Raw genomic sequence first — 25,904 nt, 5'->3', positions numbered from 1 at the left:
AGTATATGGATCAAGGGTTTACTATTACCTCAGTGAAATGATAGCTTTATCCCAATTATTCATTCTTAACAAGAACCAAGTACTTAGAGAAAATTAGTTGTCACATCCCTTTGGTACCATTAGCATATTAACCACAAGTTCTCCTATAAAACAACCTGAAACACTGAGCTCAAAAGGAGAAAGGGGAACAAAACTTCTTTATTTTCTAAGAGGAAGACTGAAACAATATGCAAAAATATAATATATGACCGCTATAAAACCTAAGCTTAGGAAATACCTTGAAAGTTCTCCCCTTTCTCTTTCAAGATCAAACTTTATAAATAAGGAGAAAAAAACATTCCATGTCTCTAGTTATGCATTACATAGCTATCTGTGAAGAGGTTAAGGGCACCTGTCCATCTGATGACCACTCAGTCAACAAATAAGTAGTAACGAACTACATGGTCTCTGCAAGAAGAGTCAGAACTAGACATTAGGGGGCAAAAGAGTCATGGACTTGGAAATAGGCCTAAATTTATGAGCCGTTTGACCTTGAGCAAATCACCTATGACCTCTCTATGCTTAATTGTTCCTCACAAGTAAAATATAGTGTTTTGTGGATTAAATGAGTGTAACTAAAAGTGTTTGGTAATACTTAGAAAACAGTAATGGTTCAGTAATTGGTACTATTGTGATTATGTTAAGATGATTAAGGGGTCAAAGAGACACATGCTAGCAATTACCTCTGATACAGAAAGAGTGAAATAAAGGCTAGATTATGGCAATGTGATGTGGGGTCAGAGAGGAAGGAATGGCTCCTCTGACCAGGTCATCGGGGTGGCTGTAAAAGTGAAATGCCCTCTATAAAGGCCAGGCAACCTGGGGCACATAATGGCTTTGTCACTACTAGTGGCATCAGCTCAGGCAGTTAAGCTGACCTCTCTTGGCCTCTGTTTTTTAATTGTGTGAAATGAGAGATAAAGTTCCTAAGGTTCCTACCTCTGAAGATGATTTGGCGGCGGGGGGGGAGGGAGGTAGGGGAGGGGGAATCAGCGAAACATATAAAACACTTAGAAGAGGCCTCCCCAGTTGAGAAGAGAGTATATTTGATGTTAGTCTAGGGTTCAACATTCTTAACTATTATTATAGCTATAAAATAGGGAGCTATATCTATATTTATTCATGAAATGGAGGACATGTGGGAAAGGACATAAATGATGGAGCAGTAGAAAAAGGGATTCAGAAAAAAGGTATAAAAAAGACAAAGACAGTTTAAAATAATGAAACTTTCTTAAAAATACTCCAATATAAAGAAATACAAATATAGTCTTGTGTTTAAAAACAGGAACAAAAGATAGTCGAACCTTGAAACAATCTTACTATTTCTGCAAAAATTCCCAAAGTGCCATATAGACTTCAACTAACTTCAGCACACAATTACTGAGCACCTACCATGATATAAGAGCAGTGGTACAAATGTGCATAATCCATAGTCCACGTCCTCTAAGATTTCACAGCCTATGTGATTTGCACACATAAAGCTAACTATGCTAAGTGTGAACACAATCCTTTATGCAAGCTCAGAGAAGAGACTGTTTAATTCTTCAGGTAGGGAAAGGAATGGGGAATGAATGACCTTTAAAGGTTTCTCCAGGATTTCACCTCACATGTCTATAATATGAAGCAATTCCTATAAATGGAGAGTTGAGCTGTATGTAAAACACCAGGGAGTGGTGAGGGTTTGGATAATTGGATAGTGCATTCCAGCTAAAAAGCACTCAAGTTCAATTTGTTTACAACAAAAACAAAAACTATCACTTATATCAACAAAGCTATCTGAGGCCAGTTTGCAACCTTTACAAGGCAACATGAGAAGTACTCTTTGATTTGGATTATGAAACAGGGTTGAACATCATCAGATAGAGAAGGGGAATAGGTAAGATTCTAAATTGGTTGAATATCATGTGCTGAGAGCCAGAGATGAAAGTACTTAGAATGTTCAGCAGGTGGCTGAAAGGATGAACAATTAGGCATGAAGGGCGAGATCAGCCTAGGTGATAAGGGCCATGAACACAACGCTAAGTTCAAACTTTATCTTGAAGGCATCAAAAACCTCCACATTAATTTCTCTGTATCTTTAACAGCATCATTTTAAGAGTTCAATGGTTTCTCAGGTCGTTATGAGAGCAGATTTATTGTTTAAATGATTCTAACTCATAGCGTCAAAATGTTGTCTGTCACTATGAAAAATCAGATGGCATTATCATGATGGAAAATACCTAAATTAAAAAAATAATCCATTCAATTAAATATTTGGATATTTATAAACACTTGGTTAGTCATAGGATAGATGGCTCAGGTAATATAGATGACCCAAGTTCATGTTGAATTTTTCTCCCTAGAGCTTTAAATATACACATGGTTTTTAAGACTCACTAATTAATTAATATACCAATGATGTCATATTATTGCATACTTCTACACTACGCACTGTCCTAAGTGCTTTATGTATATAATTCCATTTAAGAAGTTAAAATTCTTATTGCTATAAACAGTTACCCCTTCTGTGAAGAAACAGAATCTAACAGATAAGAACTTTCCAAAAGGCACACAGCCAATGAGTGAACCAGCCAGAGCTTTACCCAGGCAGCCTTTGTCTCCAAGGGGGCACTCTTAATGCTGAGATTACATGCTTGGCGTGAACTGAGGGACAGCTAGACCTTATCTTTCCTTCTACACCCATTGAACTGACCCTCTCTTTCAGAAATGGGGTAGAATGTATCCTTCTCTGTGACCCTCCAAGCTTTTGTCCATGCTTATTGCCTTAGTCTATCCTTGTAATACTTTCTTACTATTATTGCTAGAATTTCTTCTACTCATAATGACTTTTTAGTCCTGGCATATTTATTACTACACAAAACTATTGAAGGAATGTGAATTTTCTTTTTCTTCTGCTCCTCCTCCCCCCACCCTTTTTCATTTGGTCTACACCAGACTTGTACAACCTCCTCCATTCTCACAGGATCTCCTGGGTAAAGGTTTGGGTTTACTTTGAGTTTGTCACTACTTCTTCCGTAAAGACAAAACAATTCAAGTCCGTCATCAGAAACGTCACAACATGAAGTACAGTGTATAGATTCCAGACTGTGTGGTGTGATGATTTGTGCCATGACCCTGCCAACTACCAGCGGCATTTCTTTGTGGCGTGGCTAGTTAACTTTCTGCATGGTGCCTTCCATTTATTTTCACAAGCTCAGAGCTGATGTCTACAGCAGCATTTCTGGGATGCCATTGAGCAGTTGTTATCTGGAATGACTTGAATTTGCCACCCTATCAGAACAATTATGCTCACGAGTTTTAACATTCTGGTGTCCAAAGATTCATGATGGTTTGAATGTTGGCAACATGGACATTGTCTCTCCTAAATAAAGAGGCCAGGGATTCTCACCAGACACATGAGGTTACCTGTGGGTGAACACAGGTCATTTCCCGGAGTTCGGTTTCTGCTGCATCTTTCCCTCACTGTGTTGTAGTTGCTGACAAATTTCTTCCACCAAATATACCTGCCCTTCTGCTGTTTGTTTCAATACCAGCTTCTCCAGAGCCTCAGGCACAGCACTTCCAAATGTCAGCAGCTATTAGCTCTGCACATTCATCTTTGTTTCCTTGTTTTTCCCGAGCCATCTATATCTCCCTGAGCTGAGTGCAGGTGGCTTAACATAATTTAGGTGTGTGTGTGTGTGTGTGTGTGTGTGTGTGTGTGTAGGGGGTGTGGGTGGCTGGGGGGGGGAAGTATGTATTTTCTAAAAAATAAGCCATTATAGTTATCTATCTTTTCCTTCCCACTTGTTTGAAAACTGTTTTGTGGGTCTCTCTAAGTATCTAGCATAAAGCCTTAATGCCTTGCTTATAATCAACAGAGAGTAAATGGCATTTTTAAAATTGTCTATCATCTGTTTATCTATCTATCTATCTATCTATCTATCTATCATCTATCTATCTATAATTTATCATCTTAGTTTTCCAGGACCTCACTTTAATTTATAGAAAAATTGAGAGAGTAAACATGCTATATTTCAAAATGCAATGAACATATAATACTGCTTTTTTTCAGTGAAGACTTCCAAGTTAGGTTTTTATATATATATCATAGACACAGACATAGACAGCCACACACACACACACCTCTGTGTGAATTGCATTTTTGCCGTTAGGTCTATAAGGGCGACATTTCTTCCGTGAGCTCAAACTTCCTATTTCCCTAGCCTGTGCCCAAACTCCATCTGAAAACATTTTATGATTTAACACGTGACCCTCATTAACGAAGTGAAGCTTGTGCCAGGCAGGAACGCCTTGTAACCAGGCACAATGTCTCTCTGAGGCCTGCTAAGCTGTATAAGAGGGTATATTACACTGGTCAAACTAGCACCTGATGAAAACAACGGGCAGGAGAACCAGAAATCTGCTTTCATGATGCGGAAGCACGTGTTCAAATTAATAAAAATAATTTCCAGTGTTTAAGAATCATGCAAAAAAACTGCACCACAGTGGCAGGTCCTCAAAGGTCCCTGTCCTGGTTACAGCAGAGTGAGACCTAAATTACAAGGTGAGACCCACTTTGCAGCTGCCAGTACTTGCACCAAACCCCAGGGTCTCTCGTGTTCTCATCTCTTGGCCCGGCATACTGTCGTTAAAAACATAAAACAAAACAAAGCACGGGGGAGTGGTTTGGAATTTGTACAAAACTCTACAAATATAAGGTAATAGTATTTGTTTTTTGTTGGGACAAATAACTGCTAGAAAAGAGAACTACAACATGATCTTGTTTAGAATTTGCAGTCCATTGTTTAACAATTACTACTGCAGAATGGATTAGTCAAGTGCATTTTGTTGCTTTTATTCTGGTCTATCCATTGTCCCACCTTTTTGTAAAAATTGAGAGTTATGCTATTAAGTCATCATAGAACTGGGCTAATAGTAGAAGCTTTGTTTCCTTCCTAATATACTTGCACACTGCAATCTTAGTTTTCTGTGCAAGAAGCCAGTAGTCTCTCATATTTGAACTACTCAGTTTATAAGAAACTATTAGGAAGTTACATGAACTATACATTTATCCTATACAATAAAACCCTAATATGCATATCTACCGAACAGCAGATCGACCAGTCGCTATGATGCACACTGACCACCAGGGGGCAGATGCTCAGCGTAGGAGCTGCCCCCTGCTGGTCAGTGTGCTCCCACAGGGAGAGTGCCACTCAGCCAGAAGCTGGGCTCACAGCTGGCAAGTGCAGCAGTGGTGGCGGGAGCCTCTCCCACATTCGCTGCCGGTGGGCGGTAAGGAGTGAGGAATCCCGCACTGCTAGAGGGATGTCCGCCGAGGGGGGTCCCAGAATGCGACAGGGCGCAGGCCGGGCTGAGGGACACCCCCCCCCAAGTGCACGAATTTCATGCACCGGGACTTTAGTATAGTAATAAGTAGAATGTGACTAGATATCTTTAGTAATCTGTTAGTAATAATACTCTAGAGAAACTCAGGAAACTGAAAGAATTCAGTTTCATATTGAAAATATGTGAACACATATATAGTTGGGTCTGAGTGGTGATATAGAGGATTTGTCAGTCAGATTTGTCTAGATGTGACTTAATATTAACATGCAGAAGACATCCTTAAGCAGTAAGAAATTCTCTGAAAGTGTATAAGTTTACAATATAATTTAGTTTAGCATTTTTCCCTACCATAGCTAAAAGGATATGTCAGCCCAGCCCTTAAGAACTTGTTGAACAACTGTAATATATAGACACATATACACACATATATACATATATATATGAATATTCCTCTACACAGCTGAAACTGGAAACTAATTACAAGGTTAATTCTCAGAGATCAACCAAAGGACTTGTATGCATGCATATAAGCATAACCAATGGACACAGACACCAGGGGGGTGAGGGCATGAGCAGGGAATGGGGGGAAGGGGGGAATAAGGACACATATGTAATACCTTAATCAATAAAGAAAATAAAAAAATTCTCAATTCTTTTCTGTTTCATGTTCATATATTTATGCCCATGTACACACTTAATTTTGTGTTTATTTTCACATGCAAGATAAAACAGGGTAAGATATATAGATCTATATCAAATCCTTCCTTTTATTGTTAGTATGGGCCTCATTTAACTGAAAAACCCCACCTGTACTATTTATGAAGGTATTTACTATCCCAGAGTATTAAGGAATTGGAAAGAGAATATGCAATGAGGAACCATTTGAGCTTTCTGTGTCCCCACACACCTGACTGTGGGGAAAACAAACGCTCTCCGCGGCTCTTACCTGCAGTGCACAACCATCGGGCCCGCGTCCGGGGGGTTACAGGTCTTGACTCTCCGAAGGAAAGCGAGGAAAGGCGTCGGGTGTTCTGGGACGCCGTGGTCGGGCCAGGCGGTGAACTGGAATTGCCGCACTTCCCGCTTCTCGCTGGACCCGTTCTGTGAAGTAGGAACATTGGCTGAAATGCTGGCTTCCTAGCCCAGGTTGTAAGGAGGAATACTGACATGGAAGAGGTAACACGACAACGTGCATCTTGATTCCTCCCCCGGCCCGATATCCTTTGGGAAGACACACCGTTTGGAGATAGAAACCCCGAGCTATTTGTAAATGACAAATGTTTGTTCAGGAAGATCAGATTCCTAGGTGAGAAGCATTACATTTTTCAGGTGTAACCATCAGGAGCGCTCCTGTTATATTTTACAGGAAAAAGTGGTTCTTCCTCATCTATTCTTCATTTGCCGAAACTTTCGTTCAGAGCAAGGGTTCCATATTTACTAATAACTCGACAAAGAGAAAAATGGCTGAGCGATAATGGAAGGACTATTTCCCTCTTCACCGCTGCCAGGGGAATCAAGTTATAAATAAAGCCTTAAGATACGTGATTTCTCAAAAGAATCTTTCTTCCATACTGGGAAGGGGGAAAGGAGGTAAAAACATAGACCCGGAGGCAGGGAAGCATCGATCAGACTGTCAAACCTCAGAGGGAAGGTAGGGGAGGGTGGGGGTAAAGGGGAGAGATCAACCAAAGGACTTGTGTGCATGCATATACCTAACCAGTGGTCACAGACAACAGGGGGGTGGGGGCATGCGTGGGGAGGGGTTTGGGATGGGAATGGGGGGATGAGGACAAATATGTGATACCTTAATCAATAAAGAAATTTTTAAAAAAGCAAACCTTGTAAAGTGCAAAGGTCCGAACGCAGTATGTGGCCAGCTCCACAGTGTCAAGCAGCGTCACCTGGACCAGCCCGTGGGTTTCCGTGCCTCTGCTGGGCCAGTACTGGTCACACTTCACCTGGAAGAAAGCGGGGCGTGACACAGTCAGGGAAGGCGCTCATCAATTTCTCTATTAGCTCCACGGCCAGTTGCTGTTGAAGGAAAACAGCTTTTCTGCATTTCATTTCATGTTGATCTTTTTCTGGCACGCATTCCTGTTATCCCAATATATGTAAATTACTGCTCTGATGCCAATATAAACCACATTTTTCAAACTGGTAGGAATGCTAAGCAGTAACAGATTCAATTTTCCCGGAGAAAAAGAAACTGCAGATTGTTGCCGGTAAAATAAGTAGAGAGGTATTGGAAACGTCAAAATTCTCGAAAAGAAAACACCAATCTGTTCTGGGATAGACGTTAAGAACTGCATCGGGAAGATCCCACGTAGGCATTTAAACCACACGGTGAGGTAGTTAGCCTTCATCCATCAAGGTTTAAAGGCACATGTTATTTCATCTTGTGCTATCACAATTTCCAAACATGCTCATTTAAGGAAAAGTAGGCATAATTTGTAAATCAATCAAAGTATAATAAACAACGTAGCATTTTTTTTAACATACAAGAAAAATGGTACTTGCATTCAAGACAAAATAAATCTGTAATGTCTAGGAAAAAATGAGCTGTCTGTTCTTAAAAAAAGTCTCAGAGGGTCACACACTAGCAGTGCAAAGTTTAAATAATTTAAAATTTATTCATTTGAGATGAATAATCTACCATTTCTATGTGGAGTTGAAGAAAAGCACTTAAAAAGTATTCACCCAATTAATTTAACATGCAGCAAAGAATAATTCAAGGTCTGCAATACGACTCAAATTTACTGAATGTGTCCTTTGGGCATTAAAACGCATAATGAAAAATGACACACACACAACACTGTATTTTCTAGCAAGGCCATAGATCAGAATATATTTACCCTTTCTATCTCAGATTAAAAGAAAAATGGGAGTAATTCTTACTGAAACAAACCAAAATGTATTTCTCTAGGCAAAGAAATCTAGTACTACTTAATATTAGGAAACACACCTTCTACTTGAAAAAGAAAGATGTGAAAGTTACAGCCATTGGATTGAAATAAAGCAATGAGGCATTATTAGCACAGATGCTAGAATTTTTTGGTCCAGTGAATAGTATTACTAGATAATTATTTGCTTTTATGCTGAATATAAATATCAGTATCATTCTGTGAGAAATATTGTAATTTTCTGTTTCATAGATAGATATCTACTCCTCAAAGGACGCTGGGCCTTCTAAAAAGGGAGAGGTTTTATCCTTTACACAATTTCCTAAACAAGAAAAAAAGAGAGAAAAAGCCTAAATGTACAGTTAAACAATAACACAGAGATTGACTTTACAATGTTTGACTCCTGTGCCTTTATTTCAACAGTGAGACCACACAGAAATATTACCTAGTTCATGAAAAGCAGACAAAAATAGTTGGCAGTAAAATGGAAAAATTGTCTCTTAATAGGATTTATAAAAAATTACTTGCATGATTCCTAGATGCACAAAATAGTCTTCTGTGTATTGTATGTCTACCCTATGTTCTAACTCTAAGAAAGACAACATGAGGAGAAGACTTTAAGAACACTGATGTAGTGGTCAGGGCTTAGCACCTCTGTGTTTTCTGATCATCCATTAAAACCCAAGCCACACAACACTGTATTTTCTAGCAAGGCCATAGATCAGAATATATTTACCCTTTCTACCTGAATGGAGCCAACACTACTTACACAGCCACCACAGAAATGGAAGCGCGCGCACACACACACACCGCCTCCCCGCCCCCCCCACCCCCCCCCCCCGACACAAATTAAGCCAAAGTCTCTGTTTTCAACCATGAAATAGATGTCAAGTTGATGTCTCGCTGCAAAGGCCAGAAGTAACTTTGGAGGCCTCTTATTTCAACATGGGAGAGGAGGTCAGCGATGTGTTAAGGTGAAGAATCAAGAGATAAACTCAAACTCATCACTTTACAGTTTCAGCTGGATGGCAACCCTCTCCAATCAAAACTAACAGTGCAAATCCCAGGAGGACAAATGCCACTGTGGTGGCACAAAAAGAGAAGTAAATGTATGAGTTCGGTTCAAGGCACCGAACCAGATTCAATGCAATCATATTTCAGAGCTTGGCCTTGGTTATCCTCAGACCTACTGGTGAGGTAAGACAAAGGGAATACAGGAAAGAACCATGTGCCGGCCTTTTAGTGAGCTCTGGACAAATGGCTCCATTAGTCAGGGGCTTTTCATCCACATATCCGCTCCGTACTTAAGACGTCGGAGAAACTAAAATTGTACTAATCATTCTCATAATGCTAGTCATAAGTTTAGAACTGCAACTATTACTGTCTTAGACTCCGAACTTAGCTTTAGGGAAAAAAAATTCCACCAAACATGATTATAAGGAATGAATATTGTGAATATCGTTAGCTTAAAAAAAAAAAAAGCTTTTGTACTGCATTTAAATAATGTACTTTAGTCTTACTTTTTACAAAGAAGATGTTTTAAAATCAAAGTCATCTGCAAAAATTGGGAGCAATTCTTTAAATCAAATGTATTTAAACACTGCTGTTTCTCTCAGGAAATATTTCACAAAGGGAGTTTATGGAACACTAAACATTCTAACGTGTGTGCACAGGCACACATCTGGGCTTGGCAGAGGGATTAGAAGCCGCCCCTGAGCTTATCTGAACGGCTACAGCAACACAGTCTTCCTTCATTAGTTAATACCTCGGCGCTGCTTTCCCCAGCCTGTTCTCTGAGCAGCCTGCACAGGTTTCATCTGATTTCTGAGGGCCAAATTTAAGGGCTTAGTTTTACCGACAGATATTCTTTTAAGTCTTTCATTTGTAGCCATTCACTAAACAAATAATATCTGATTTCAACATCAGAGAGCAAGTCGGAGGTGCAGTGAGAAAAGACACAGGAGAAAAATAGAAATGATTTTTTCCCCCCCTAATTAGCTAATGCAAATGAACTAGCTCCGTTTTTCTCTCTTGAAATGTCTTCTTTGACAGCAGCCCCTCTCCCCATCTTTTTTCCTGGGAAAACCTCAGAAGGTATTTCCAGAGAGGGTGACTAAGGACTTCTCAGGCTTCATGCCTAGGGCTGGTGTGGGCGCAGATGTGTACCTAAGACCTGGAAGGCAGGAGCTCCTGAGTAAGAAGACCGAGTTTTGCTTTTTTCTATTTGATTCTAATGCGACTACAAGGGACTCATGGACAGTCTGGCAGCATCGCTGGATGACCGCTAAGCTGCTTCTCTATTTCTAGGACCCGAACCCCATGGGCTCATCTGTAAAATGGGAACACTATCTCTGCCATGCCCGGGCTATTATAAGGCTCCAAAATCATGACATTGAACTCAATGGCTAGCACAAGGAGGCATTCAAACAGGCAATAGTTATTATCAGTTATATCATGTTCTCGAGTCTATGTAGTTGTTATCAACTACCTCAGTAATTCTAAATGTGAAAGAGGCACATGTTTTTCAACCCAGCAGATATGTATTTAGGACAGTCCAGGTGGAAGGCAAGGTGTTAGCAGGTATAGGGGACACCAAAGTGAAATGACAGGTAGACTCTGCCCCAAATCCATCAGCCGTATTGATTACAGAGCTGATTACACCTCCTGGTTCTCCAAAGAGGTTGCTGTGAGATTCCAAACAATTCCCATCATCTACCCGGGCCCAAGTTTGCGGAGAGAAGAGGATACCTTAGGGTGGGAGGTGGGGAAGGAGAGCAGAAAAATGTGCTACCAGGCTGTGGTTTATTTATTTATTTATTTTTAAAAAATATATATTTTATTGATTTTTTTTTACAGAGAAGAAGGGAGAGGGATAGAGTTAGAAACATCAATGAGAGAGAAACATTGACTAGCTGCCTCCTGCACGCCCCCTACTGGGGATGTGCCCGCAACCAAGGTACATGCCCTTGACCAGAATCAAACCTGGGACCCCTCAGTCCGCAGGCTGACGCTCTATCCACTGAGCCAAACTGGTTAGGGCAGGCTGTGGTTTTGAAGCATCAGCTGGTACCTCTCCTTAGGGACTAAACTACATGAGACAGTTCCGATTTCTGGCTGAATTTCTGGGAGATTTCTTTTTAGTATCACAAAGTGATCACCCTTAGATGGTAAGCTTTCATTTCTTTATAATTATGGAAAGGAGAGGTTGACCACAGCTAAATGTATGTTATGAAATTAATTCATTTGACCTCTTTCATGACAAACCATCAAACGCGAGGTGATCAAGTGGGTAAAACACATATAAAGGTCTTCAGAAGGGAGTACCTTGAGGATGTGACTAGCAGGTCTGCTGACTGCTTCAGGGGAATGCGTTCCTCTGGTTCCACACTTGCTCACACGTGGCTTATCCTTATCCTGGAAGGGCCTGGCACCTCACAGGCACTCAGCAACTGGAAGCCAACAGTATAAGCAACTACACTGTGGTCTAGGTTGGCTTATTTTCAAGTGGGCTAAGATTTTGTGAAAATAAAACCTCCTCCTTTCCAGTTAATGAAGACTTATTGAGTGTGGCAGCACGGCCGAGCATCCAAATTCCAAATGTAATGAACCAAGACCTCCGGAGGGTCCCAGCATCACGGATACCAAATGCATCTGCCACATGGCACTTTGAGAAGCCTGCCTGGGGCCAGATCATTTTGCCAAAGAAGGACCTAGGACAGACAATGAATGATGTATGGGCAACCATGACTGCTGCTGAAAGTGACTGGAAATCAATATCTAATAAGTTTGGGTACAGGATTCTCCTGTGACAGAAGTATGCTAACATTCAATAGCACAAATCAAAGTTGTTATTGGAAGTGAGGAAATGTTAACACACACTTATCAACACCTATTTAAAAAGGTCCATAGCAGTAAGAGAAAGTTTTAGAGAAATGTTAGGATAGATTTTAGTGGACAGAAACAAGTTATATGCTAAACTGTTTATTTCTTAGGTTATAATATCTCTTTTGGAAGTTTTTAAGATCAGTTTTAATACTTAATTTTTCACAATAAGGATAGCGTTCACCTCAATGATTCTATCGTCTCTTAACAAAACCATCTGTTTTATGTATTCCCCCTTTTCATTAGCTCTTTGCTGACCAAAATTTAGTGGAAGATCAAGGGCAATGGAAAACCTGAAATGAGAGTAATGTTAAAGAATTTACTACCAGTGAAGTAATAGCTTTTCATAAAAAAACTATAAAGTTGAAAAATATTATTCTCTAAATAAACCAAATTATGTATCATAAAACTGCTTATTGGTTCATTGAATTATTCTAACATTTTTCCAAACCATTTGTTAGTTAAAAAGAATGGACATTCTTTTTGTTTTATGTGTGCTATAGATTGAACATTTGTGTCCCCCTAAAACTCCTATGTTGAAACCTAATTCTCTGTGTGATGGTATTAGGAGATGGGGCCTTGAAGAAGTCAAGTCAAAAGAGTTGAGCCCCCATGGCACAGAATCAGTGCCTCGAAAGGGAGACCCCAGAGAGCCCTCTCGCCCTTCCCATCACACGAGGACATAGTGAGGAGGCAGCTGTCTATGACTCAGGAAGTTGATCCTCCACAAACACTGATTCTGCCAGTGTCTTTGATCTTAAACTTCCCAGCCTTTGGAATGGCGAGAAAGAAATGTCTGTAGTTTATAAATCACCCAGCCCGTGGTATTCTGCGAGAGCACCCCGAACAGACTAAGAAAACGGGGCTGCCGAAAGTTAACGGAGTTGCTGCACTGACCTTTTCCAATGACTTCTCCCATTAAACTGAGTGTTATCACCTCTCCAGTTTCTGGACGCGTATTGTAAGCAGAGGACCACTGCGTGAAGTGCCCCTTTGCAGTGGCCGGGTCTGGCTTGAGTCCTTCATGTCTGTGCCTGGGTTCCAATCATTCCTGGCAGTGGCGGGTGCTCCATGCAGCCCTGTTGCCACCTCTGCTCTGCCCTGGTCTGCCCAGTGGCTGCCACTGGCCCAGAAACACGCCTGCATTCCTACCACTGAGCAATATCACTTGCATCAAGTTTCAATAAAAAGGTATTTCCAAACACCATCCAGTATGTAGCGTTTCAGTATTTTAACAATCAGTACAACTGCACTGATGCCTACCAGCTAAACATCAGCCTCGCCTGAGACTAGAGACCAATCCGCACTTCCCAAAACCTTAAAATGACCTAGTCCAGCCTGGGATGGCTATAAACACGACTTCAGAGAATGAGAAGGGCTTTGCAGAAGTCATCAGGGGCCAGTTTTATCTCCTCCTCCAAGTCCCGCTCTTTCCTTAGGCTGTGATGCCTCGAACTCACTTTGCTAGGAATGTTCTGAGCCAGCATCCGTAGGCTTCCATTATAAATAGAGGAGGCAGGGTGGGAAAGAGGGAGGAAATCCAGGAAGCTCACCAACAATAGGAAATTGGTGGGATTCTTTTTCTTTTATCTGACACTATGTCTGTTGACAAGAGAGAACCAGGAGTATGGGACTTGCTAGATAAGGACCCAAACATCCGTTAGGTTGCCAACTCGAGCATCATCCTTTTTGTTGCTTGTGTCCTATTTACATTAGGTTTCCAACACTTTTCAAAAACAATCCCATACATCACACAGACTCCACGGGCAACGTCTGCGCTGCCGTTCCTGTAGTTGCTCAAGGAAAAAGCCGTTTCTGCTGCTCGAGACAGGCAGCGCTTCAGGCTGCAGGGGGAGAAATTAAATGTTCAAGGCCGTTGGCGCTTCCAGTTCCATTTGGAAGAGGACACAGACCTGGCATTTGGAAAGCATTTGTTCTCCATGAAACCTACCGAACCCTGACGAACCAGAGGGGCCAAGAATTAGTCTGCCATTGGCCAAGGCTGGGCCTTCCCAAACCGATACCGGCAATGAAAACAGTAACACTGCCATTTGTAATCTTCAACCGGATTCTGCCAACATTTAACCCCGCATGACCTCACAATCTGAAAAGAATCTCAAGATTTGTTTTGTAGGAAAACAAGAAAACGCTTGACCAGCATCTCCTTTTTTTTTTTTTTTTATCTTTTTGCCTGCAATTGCCGTCTTGCCTTTTGGCCATAGAACCAAACGTGTGTCTCCATCCCAACTTCAGTCTCACGCAGGGGAAATTTACTAAAGCGACGTTCAAAGACTGGAGAGGCCATAGGAAGAGCAAGTGGTCATTAAGGTCAGAAGTGCTCCACTGGCCAAATGCCCAATCTCCATACTCGAATTCCCTGAATTATTAACACAGCGTAGTTAACACCAGCCTGGTCCCTTTGGCCTTGAAAACATCTAACCTCCATTAATTAGCACACAAAAAAAACAAAAAAACTTAGTATAGAGAACTTTGATCATTCTCTGGCCTAAGATGAACAAAAGTCATGATGCACAAAACTTTTGATCTGCTCCAGCAATGAATATCATCTACTGGTTTTCAAGATACTCCATTTCAAAACAGAAAACAGGATTTAGCAAGAAGAGAACTCCTCACGTCTATCTCTGTGCTATTACTACACATCAGTGTGGCTCACAATGGGTGATAATTCAAATCATGAATTATCAAATCCCGTTTGTTGACTGTCAAAATTTCACTCCCCATCCTCAACATTTATAGCACTAAGTACCGCCACAGTCACAGCTCTTTAAGTGAACCAACTCCCACTCTAAAGCTTGGAAGACACAGAATCAACAATGAGTGTCAACTCTGGGCAGTAACTGATGGCAAGCCAGTGAGCAGGTGAGAACTAGTGAAAGCCAAATAAGCCATTTCAACTTCTAACACTAAACAGGGCTGCTTAAGGAGTTGCCAAGCATGAGGTTTGCCCATTCCCTCTGTCTTGTGTACCTCACATGGGAAACAAAGCAGAGGAGAAATAGTCAAAAGCAGATAAAGAAAAAAAAAAGTGGACAATCATCAACAAAACAATAAAGCTTCCTGGGCCAGGAATCACCTTGGCAAATCCCACCTTGGAGACTCCAGTTCTTCAAGTGAGACTGCCAATCATGTGTCCCAGTTGCCCACAAATAACACCCTTGGAGTGGAACTCCCAGCTGTATATATTTTATTCCCTTACCATGTTTCATTTTTTCCAAACTTTTTTCCCCCCTACATGTGGTTGCCCAAACCAATTCATGTGCTTACTGGCATGTTATGAAACATGGAAACAATTAGAGACCACATTCTAGGGCACCAGAATGATCTTCTACAGAATCAATGAACTATGCAGAACTTGAGAGCATTTGGCAAAAAAGATGGAAACTGTGGAATAAAACCCACTAACCGTATCTCATGTCATAGTACATTTTACAAGGCTTTAACTTGACCTGTATTTTATGCAGCAATCATATCTTAACTTCAAAATCTCCAGATTTTAGCCTTTTATTTTATTTTGTTTATCTATCTGAATGACACTCATAGAAAACACTCAATATACAATACACATTTCCTCTTTGGTGTTGAAAACAGTGTATGTAGCATGCAAATAGTCAGTTAGGTTTGAGATCCTAACTGAATAGGGGGAATATTATTATCTGAAAATCAAAGAACTTAAGTTTTCAAGTGGCCAACTGAAGTCCTAAGTCATACCTCATAGGACTAAGACCTTCTTTAGCCATTCAAACCAAAGAATGGTCACTTCCCTCACAAAAGGCCAATCAAACTTCTAACACCAGCTAATGACCCCAGTGGCCCTTTGTGTGAATCAGCTGTTGTAGCTCAGCAAGGGTTACAAGCTTTTTCTGCTTTATCCACAGTAGGCCAGAATGATAAGGTAAGAGTGAGCCAAGCCTGGGCAAATCAGAGAGCTGGAAAAAACAGGTAATAGGTCTTAAGTAAAAAATTCCCTAGCATCATCAAATAAAATAAGAATGGGAAGAAATGTGGTATATAGAATACATGGACTCTACTGACAATTATCAAATGTCATATCCATATCACACACTATTTTTATATTGTACTAGAGGCCCAGTGCATGACGTTAGTGCACTGGGGGGGAGAGGGGAGTCCCTCAGCCTGGCCTGTGCCCTCTCGCAGTCCGGGAGCCCTCAGGGATGTCCAACTGATGGCTTAGACCCACACCCGTGGTCATTCCACCATTCGGTAAATTTCTATATTAACCTTTTATTATATAGGATAGGATTCCTTCAAGATATGGCTGCAATGAAAGTAGCAGCCACAGTAGCCAAGGTCTGTTTGCAGACTGATGAATGAGTTTCTGCATCCGTTTTGGAGATTCTGTCCTGGGGAAAGGCAAGTGCAAAAACCCCCACACAAAATGCCCATGTTCTCAGCTACACTCTCCTCTAGACCATAATGGATGGGTGTGTTACACTGGGAACAGTTGGCAGGATTCGCCATGTGCAGTGACTCTACGAACTTGGTCAGGATTCACTGTCAATCGCAGAAAATCAAACTCATGTCATTTGGAAACAAAAAATTTAATTATTTGGAAGACAGCTTTAGGAGGAAGTAAAGTTGTAATGGTAAAGCCTCCAACATCTCTCTCTCGAACCAAACAATAATAGTTGAGAGTCATTGAGCCATCTTGTCACAATCTCTATCTCAGTCAATACCAACAGTCATCCTTCCATGCAGGTCAGAAAGGAGAAGTGAGACTTTGAGGGCTCTAGTAAGTTTCTCATTATTACATAGCGAGTGAGCACTAGAATCTTACTCTAAACCCAGACATTTGACTGGGAGACAGCCCTACTTGGAACTGTCTTGTAGCTTCCCCTTTTCTCTGACGGTGATGTCCCCAGAGACTTGTATAACATCATGTTATCCTCTCATCCCTTTCCTTTTCTTCTCTCTTCCCCACCCCAAATCTCCAGTCAACACGTATTCCTACATACTTGTAATACACATAAGTGTTTATTTAGACACACACACACACACACACACACACACACACACACACACACACTTTCCCTCATGTACCAAGGAGATGGATATTATTTCAAGAACCTGAGCCTTAATCAAAATAAGAAACTTTTAGGTTTCAGCCCTTGGAGAGGTGATTCATTTAAACTACCCAGACCACCTCCATTTATGAGGGAGACTACAGGCAATTCCTAACTAAAGCCAAAGTAGTTCAAATGTCTGCTTTGAAGTTGGCTGCTGGGAATTGAGAATTCATTGAGACTCCAGGTCAGCCGCATAACCCACAAAGTTCCTGAAGTATGGAGCTATATATTTCAGCAACAATAACCACTATATAACATTGTTTTTACAGTGAAACTCAATCCAAGGTCTTGTTTGAGAATCCAGGAATGCCTAGCCCTTTCTCCCTGAGCCTTTAGGTGAAGGAGACACTTCGTAGGGAAAAGGTGAGGTGGGTGGACGTGAAGGAGAAAGATGGAAAGAACAGGTGACATAATGTGGGGCACCAGATCTCTCTGTTGCATTTGGACATTTCTTCTCAAGTGCTCCAGGCTGGAGAACAAAGGTCTTTGGGGCTTCAGGGATCAGGGCTCATTGCTATGAGCAGATTGATAATGGTTGGAACTCCTCAGTATTGGCTTATGCAGGTCATCACAAGTTTGGGTACAGGCTGAATCACCACAGAATAAAAATCGCAAGACAGCATTTTAATTGGCCTCCTTTAGGCCATTTAACAAAGAGAAAGCTAACTTGCAAGAGCAAAGAGTAATTAATGAAGGGAGGAAACAGAGGTTCCTTTAGTGACTTCCAAATAAGTTCCTCTGTCTAAAGTGGGGGGTGGGGGTGTAGCCTGCAACATAAAGATAAAACTGTAGGTATTTAAGTCACAATGCCTTCCGTCAAGAACTGCTCATTACCATCAGATGCCGCGGTGGCAGAGGGGCCAGTTAGAACTAACTTTATTATTAGAAGTAATTAGGGAGAAAAGGGGCAGAATTTCATTTGGTTATTTCAAAACAAGTTTCTGTGCATAGTTTAATGAAGGCCTGCAGTGTCAAGATAAAATGTGTGTTTTACTGAAAACAGCTTTTGCAAATGACTGCTTGTTACCAGCCGGTATCTACCGGCAGAGTTGTCCGGGTAGGTTGGCTTTACATGCCAAAATAGAAGAGTTTAGCTGTCTCAGCTTCACAGAAGTGTTACCAGGCAGTATGGACCAATGGTTAAGCATGTGTGTTCTGGATTCAGACTGTGTCTTCAATTCCTAATACTGCCCTGGTAGATGAATGACCTTGGGTGACCCTCTGGAATGTTCTAGCCAGAGTTTACACATATGTAAAGTGGAGATCATGGTAGTATTTATCTCAGAGGGTTGTTAAGAATTATCAATACACCTAATATGCATTGTTATAACTATTAATATGTTATAATTATTAATATGTATAACAGACATTGTTATAATTATTAATATGTATATTTAAGAATCATTTGGGTAGGGGTTGTTGTTAAAGAAAGGGCTTGCTGTATAAGGGGTACCCTAAGTACCAATCAATAATAGGTCCATTTATATCTTTTGTCGTTAGCATGTAAAGATACTTGTCTTCAGAGTCATAACAGTTTTTTATCTAAATTCATTTCAGACAATATTTCAATATTTCTATACAATCCACGTTTTAAAAAGATTTGATAGTTTTTTGTTTTGTTTTTTTTTAGTTTTGCAAAACCAGTTGTGAAACATCTCTTTTTATTTCTCAACTCCTTATCTGTAAGGTAACAGCTGGGGCTTTCTGTATTTTCCTAAATCTGAGCTTTTTCCTTATAAACCCTCTTGGCAGCTTTCAACTCTTCCGTCACATACAGACCGAGGCTGAGAAAAGCTGCCATGAACTGAGCTTAGACCATTTGGAAAGCCTCAACTATCACACAACAAATGGGGAGGTGGGGTTTGGCTTCGTTCTAAATATCCATTCTGAGCTGTTGTGGCCACTTTGAGAGACCTCTCCCTGGTGCTTTCAAACCGTCCCCCGCATGCCCCCCTCTTCAGTGAGAGTTACTGTCCTCTTCAGCAATTTTTCAGAGACTTCTTCATTAAATTCTCAAGATTTAAAGATTGACTTTCATCAGCTGGCTACAATATCTGCTTATTTTCTTGGGAATATCGCTTACCCATTATGTTTTGGTTTAGCAAATCACCAGCATTAACTAACGTGCCATGTACCATAATATTAGATCCATATGATGAATGCAACTCCTTCCTTGGGCCTTAATAAGCAATGACTATGTTATTAAAACCTACTCATTTCGGAGAAGGCTAAACTAGCAAAATACCCTCTACACGTTTATTTTTCTGGCTTCCCTGAGTTAATTTATGCAATTTGAATAATTTAAATAAGAGCCCGTGTCACGGAATTTTAGATCTTATGCTTCAGATTGTGGGAAACAAAAAGTTAAAAATACTGGGAAGTAGATATTGGTGAAATTCTCCCCAAAAGTCTGTGTGTTCGATTAATGTTTTTGAAGGAATTGGTGCAAGCTAATAACTATTTTCCCTAACCAAGTTACCTACTTCTTTGAGTAATAATTTTTGTTTGTTTGGTTTAGGGATCACACACATTGTAACATGAAAGAATTTCACTTTAGAAAGACTCAGAAGTGTTGAGGAATGGTTGAATCAGAGTTGTTGATGCCCATTCACAATAATGTCAGTCCGAAGGTCAGAGCTTAAGGTTAGATTCTAAACAGAATGAAATATGCAACATTGTGAGTATCTAAGGGAAGATTTCTAAGAGGGAAGAGGCAGATATTTATTCTTACCCTGGATCGTTCTTCTAGTTTTGTCATCATGACAACTGTGGCACTCCGTTGCTCCCATATCATTCTCCAAAAGTCCCCAAATGTTTCAGGGAGAGATCCCTGTGTTGCTATGTAGGCGTTTTGTTTCCTGTAACCATCTATGTAGTTGGCATTCACATAGTCACTTCCTGGGATGCCTGTAAAGGAGGAATGTTATTCAACTAAGTGAGCATATCACAAGAGGAAATAACCTGGGAGACAGCCTAATGGCATTGTCTATTATTGTTCCACCCTACTCTAGAGCAGTGGTTGGCGAACTCATTAGTCAACAGAGCCAAATATCAACAGTACAACGATTGAAATTTCTTTTGAGAGCCAAATTTTTTAAACTTAAACTTCTTCTAACTCCACTTCTTCAAAATAGGCTCGCCCAGGCTGTGGTATTTTGTGGAAGAGCCACACTCAAGGGGCCAAAGAGCCGCATGTGGCTCGTGAGCCGTAGTTTGCCGACCACTGCTCTAGAGGACTCACAGTGATGTATTAGAATTTGGATTTTAAGATTCAAAACAGGTCTAATAGGGTTAAATAAATGCAATGTTTGAGTTGTTAGGTCTTTATAAAATGACAAGGTGGACTACCAAAGAAAGAACAACACAACCGAGTGTCCACAGAATGCCTTCTCTCACATTGTCTTTTTCCATTGCATTAGTAAAATACAGCTTGTGAAGGAGAATAAACAATTACCTGGTCACATTCCTCACTCATTCTCTTCCTCTTTCCCAGACAAAAACCAAATAAAATAATGCCTGGGACTGAAAAATATGGTACAGCATGTCATAATGGTGAAAAATTCACTGCAGATTTCACGAACAGGGAACTCATTTAATCCTCACAATAACTCTACAGAGTGAGTCCTGTGATGATCTTCCTTTCACAGAAGATTAAACTGAGATGCACAGCATTTGAAAACTTGCTGGAGTTGGTGGAGTCTGGTTTAATTATAGATAGGCAGGCTGCTATGCCTTTGTCCTAACCTCTGCAGAGTATTGCTTCTCGTTTAAACCTCATGGGGTTGTTGTATCACATGAACCTCTCTTTGGATTATGACAGTTGCCTCCTAATTGGTTGTCCCACTTCTACTTTTATCCTTTGCAGTCTGTTCTCCATCTAGCATGAGAGCGATTTTTAAAAGCATAATTCAGATGACATAATCTCTTCCGCAAACCCAACCATGGCTTCCCTGTACATTTCAAATAAAATTCACATGCTCAACAATGGCTACAGAGCTCTGCCCTTCTCCAGACTAATCTCGTTCCCTTCAGCTTCTACGCTTCTAAACTCTCTGCTTCATTTGAGAAAACACTGCTCTCCTACCGTAGTGCCATCCCACTTCCTGGAACATACTCTGTCTCCTTCCCATTGTAAAATGTTCACCTCCATCTCAGAAGGCCTGCCCTTCGCACCTTGGGACCTCAGGACTCCCTTGGCAATTTTGTACAATATATATTACGAACTGTAATTACATATTTGTTTGTTGACTTGTTTATTGCCCATTTTGACCTCTAGATCATGTATCTTTTATTCAACTGTGCTATTCCTAGTGTATAAAGAGTAAATAATTTTCTCCAGTTCCAACATTTAATAAGTAGCAGAGCTATAATTTAATGCAGATATTCCGACTGAAAGTCTAATTTTCCCTCAGAATAATGCCTTTAAGAGAAATAGAGGCAAGTTTGCGCTTCTTCCAGGGAGAGTGGCCAGAGTGATTAAGATGATGAAATCTATTCCATATAAGAAAGGAATATATAATACAATTTGGCAAAGGAAAAGGTAAGGGCGGGGGGTAAGATCTGCCCATGTGTATCTGAAGAGAAGTTCAGGTTTATTCTGTTGAAATCCATGTTTTTTTAATTCTGAAGGATATAACTGCAGAGATGGGGAGTTTATCTCCAATATAATAAAGGATTAAAAGCAGGATAAAAAAGGGAATAGATTTCCTTGGGAGGTAACAAGTTTCCTATTTCTGGAGGGGGACCAGCACTTTACAGGGATATCACGTGATATGGGAGGCAGTATTAGAACGTGTACATGGTTCCTTTTTTTTGCTCTGGGAACACATGGGTCTTGGGTTTGTGGAAAAAATATTTTCTTTATAATGAAACATATGCTGTTCCCAAGCTAAAATTATTATATTTCACTGATTGCCACTCTCAATTACTTTGAGTGATTTTCTGACTCCAGTTGTAAAACTGATCCTCTCAAGAAAAGTAATGAAAGTCAGATGGAAACTACTGAGCTTCGAGATGAACACATGGGTGTAGAATACCACCGGCGTCAGTGAAAAGCCTTTTGAGCAAAAAGGCTTTTGCTCAGTTGGTTGTAACATTATTCATCTATTACAGCCACTCAAGAAACAGTTGGGATTCTGGCAGTCCATTGTTGATAAAGATCCTATTCCTCCCTGACATGAAATTATCGTAGATTCAAAGGACAGTTTAAATAAAGTCCTCAGGTTACAGCTACTGGGAGGTAACACATCTACATGTCCACCATATTTGTTTCTGAGGCAACAATAAAGGTATTCTAGAAACCAGGAAAAGCCCACTTTCAAAATGTTAATTTAGCAGTTAGTAACATTTGCAAACTCATAAAAAGGTGTCTCAGCTACGAACATTACACAAAACTTTTTTCCAAAATTCAGTATGAAGAAATCCGGGTTAATGACTCAGAAAACACAACAACTGGACACTGCCATGTCCCCTTCAGCAAGGATCACAGACGAGTTTGAACGACGGTTCTGAGGACAGGGGGGTGATGGACATGAGACTCAGACCTAAAGCAAGGGCACCGAGCCTGTCCAACATTGAGTTATGAGCTAATGAACCGTTTTTAGACCTACTGCTCAAGTTTGAATAATAAGTTATTATTAATTTTTAGGGTGAATGGGTTGCTACTGCATAACGATTGCACTGCCCAGAAATAAAAATACAAAACCTCTGCCTGAAAACTACGAGGCACCTGGGATCAACACTGTATCACCAAATGCTTTATGAATTTGGGACTTGACTTGATATTTTGAAAAGGAGAAGATGAAAACTAAAATGTCAACACTTGGTAGAGGTGATTATTAGGCTAATGTTTGCATCCGGAAAGAATGTGGAGGCTCCTCTTCTGTGTGGACCCTTGTCTCTGAGGAGGCTGCACCTGAAATGAATGCATCCTCCTGAAAGTCCCTTCAGCCACGTGGGCAAAATGACCTTTCCTGTAAGTTCTCTCTCCGTGTCCTTTGCAGCGTGGAGAAGTGAGGGAGGGGCTTGTTCTCTACAAGCTCCCAGATCTACTGTGGCCTACATCCATAAAACCCAGCCAAACAAGCCGTGTGGAAAGATGAATGAAAAAGGATTTTAGAGAGGGCGGTGGCTTGCCCTTCTAAAAATATTAACCCTAGATTGGAAGCTAAAGTGACCATGCCGCGTGGTTTTAAGTTGGTGAGGCCTTAGTTTTCAATGCACCGTATTCTGAAAAAGTTTTCAACCAACCGGGGCCTGTTGGGGGGCAGGGGGAAGGGAGCTTCGCATACTGGCTTTCCAAGTGGGAGCCATGGAGCTTCTTCAGTAGCTACTGATTGTGAGGTTTCTGCTGGGGGGGCTGGATCTACAAAGTGCTTTCATCCTTTTGGGGTGATCTTCTGCAAGTAATGCACATTTGTTTATTTAATTTTCAGCCCCCTGCCTTATCTGGACAATGATTTGCATCTGCTAATGCAACACTAATAAGAGTGCACTTCTAATCTAAGAGAAGTGTGTGAAAGTTAATTGAATTCCTCCAGGGCTATGATAGATAGAAACCTAAATTATAATAGAGTACTGAAAGAATTCCAAATTATTATAAATTAGCTGATTAATTTTATTTCTTGGAGTAAAGGAGACCTCTGTTCAATACTATAATAATGCTGCTTGTCTTTTTGGAAGAATCTTAGAACTGTTACTGTCTCTTAGAGTCAGTATTAATATTGCTCAAGAATAACTTAGGTCTAAAAGTTTATCTTTCCTAGGAATCCATAGGCTTATTATATTTATAAATTTAATAAATTTCCACGTATTGTTTTAGGTGTACTCTCCAATTAATAGTCATGTAAATAGTTCCAACACCTGCAATGCTTATCATTCTCATCTTGTGAGAAAGTGGAGGCTAGATCTTGGATTCATATTACATCAGTATACCCCATTCCTGTGTTACAAGTATTTCATCGGTTGATGGACTATTCTATCTTGTGGTGCTTAAAAATATTCCTTACATGTTTTATATTGGGTCTTTGTGTTTCAGATAAACTAAACTTGCAGCTGTAAAACTCAAGTCTCTAAGACTAACAAAGGTCGTGATGAGGTGAAAGATTAGTAGAGCTGGGCTTCTGTATTCTCGATGCATAACAAGCCACAGCAAACAGCTATTCCAGCAGAATTAGGCCAGTTAAAGCCTCCCCCTTTATTTGCTGGGGATTGCTGGTAATAGCTCTCTGTGGAAAAATTAGCCTGGGCATGGACTTTGAGACCCACTCTTCTTTTAATTGCTTGCGAAACTTTGAAAATGTTATCACGAGTTCAAAAGGCAAGGGGCTCATGGTTCTTCTTCATCTAAGCGTGGGAAGAACGGGACAGAACTCCCTGACCTTGTTCCTACATGTGTTTGAATAGTAACCGAAGGGGAGGAAGCCTTGGTAACATGAAGCTGCTCTGCTCAACAGAGTATTTGTGATGAATAATTACCAAAAAAGGCTTTAAGGCCTTGAAAACATTTGGCAATGTTAAAGAATATACTATATGAGTTGTTTTGTCATGACTGGGTTAAAATAAGGTGGGTTTTTTTTTTTTGTATTTATTTGAGGAGGACCAATTGAACCAAGTGGATCTGCTAAAAACAAACAAACAAGCAAAACACCAAAAAAAAAAAACCCAAAAAAAACCCAACTTGCTTTGCATTTGATTTTTCAAGTCAGTAGATAACTTTTTTAAGAAAAGATTTCTCTGGTTGCGGAGTACTTAAAATTACACGTTTTATAGTAAGGCCTTATGCCCCGATGTTAACTGGAAAAGCAAGACTAAAAATAGTACATGAATTATTTTATAGATGTGAAATTAGGTAATCATAAGGAGAATGCACCTACTTTTGTATTACTTGTCACTGTAGGAAAGTCCTATGTGCCTTTTGACGCCTTGGGACACTAAGCGCTTGCTAAAACATTAGAGAACTTGACCAGGAAACGGGACTCCTGCCTGGGCCACTGGCAGTTTGCTCTTTGCCATTTGGGCAGTTGTTCAACTTGTCCAGACCATTGATTGCTTATCTGCTAAACAAGGCATGTTGCACAAACTGATTCCCCTCAAGTCCTTTTGAGTTCTAAAATAAGATGTCTCCTTGTGGTATTCTTAACCTTCTTGGATTTGGAAATCTCTGTGAAGTTATTTTAAGATGAATAGAGGCTTTGTGTCTCTCAGATTAGGTAGGAACATTCTCTTTCAAGCTGATTTCTATTGCTTCTACCTCTGATGTGCTGAGATGAGATATGTGTGTGTGTGTGTGTGTGTGTGTGTGTGTGTGTGTGTGTGTGTGTGTGTGACTGATACTTCCAATTTTGATGAGAATCTGGTGGGCTACAAAACAAACAAATTAAAAAACAAGAGGAAGTGGTGGGACTAGGCTAGTAGGTGGTCTGTTCAGGGAAAGAGCTCTCCCGAGGTGAGAAGAAGGCAGCACTAGAGGGAAGGCAGAGTCCCATCCATGGCTCCAGGGGCCGTTGCTACAGCACTGTAAGTCCTCACCCACTGTCTTCCAGAGGATCTGCATCTTTAAGCAAAACAATGTGTAACAGAACCAACGGACCACAGGCTAACTGACAAAGACAACAGGTAAGTTCCCCTTGTCACATCCACATTTGCA

General features: G+C 40.6%; 1 protein-coding gene across 1 annotated transcript in view; it reads right to left on the bottom strand.

Annotated features, from left to right (window-relative positions):
* PTPRD (protein tyrosine phosphatase receptor type D) overlaps positions 1-25,904 on the bottom strand; it is a 335,371-nt gene that overhangs the window by 40,180 nt on the left and 269,287 nt on the right. The window contains exons 23-25 of the mRNA XM_054727642.1: positions 19,989-20,164; positions 7,209-7,328; positions 6,317-6,471 (exon numbers count right to left, since the gene is read on the bottom strand). Of these exons, the coding sequence (XP_054583617.1) occupies positions 6,317-6,471; positions 7,209-7,328; positions 19,989-20,164 (451 nt within the window). The remainder of the gene's footprint in view (positions 1-6,316; positions 6,472-7,208; positions 7,329-19,988; positions 20,165-25,904) is intronic.

Source organism: Eptesicus fuscus, chromosome 15, assembly GCF_027574615.1.
Source record: "Eptesicus fuscus isolate TK198812 chromosome 15, DD_ASM_mEF_20220401, whole genome shotgun sequence".
NCBI classification, from domain to species: domain Eukaryota; kingdom Metazoa; phylum Chordata; class Mammalia; order Chiroptera; family Vespertilionidae; genus Eptesicus; species Eptesicus fuscus.
This window is presented reverse-complemented; position numbering and strand designations above follow the sequence as displayed.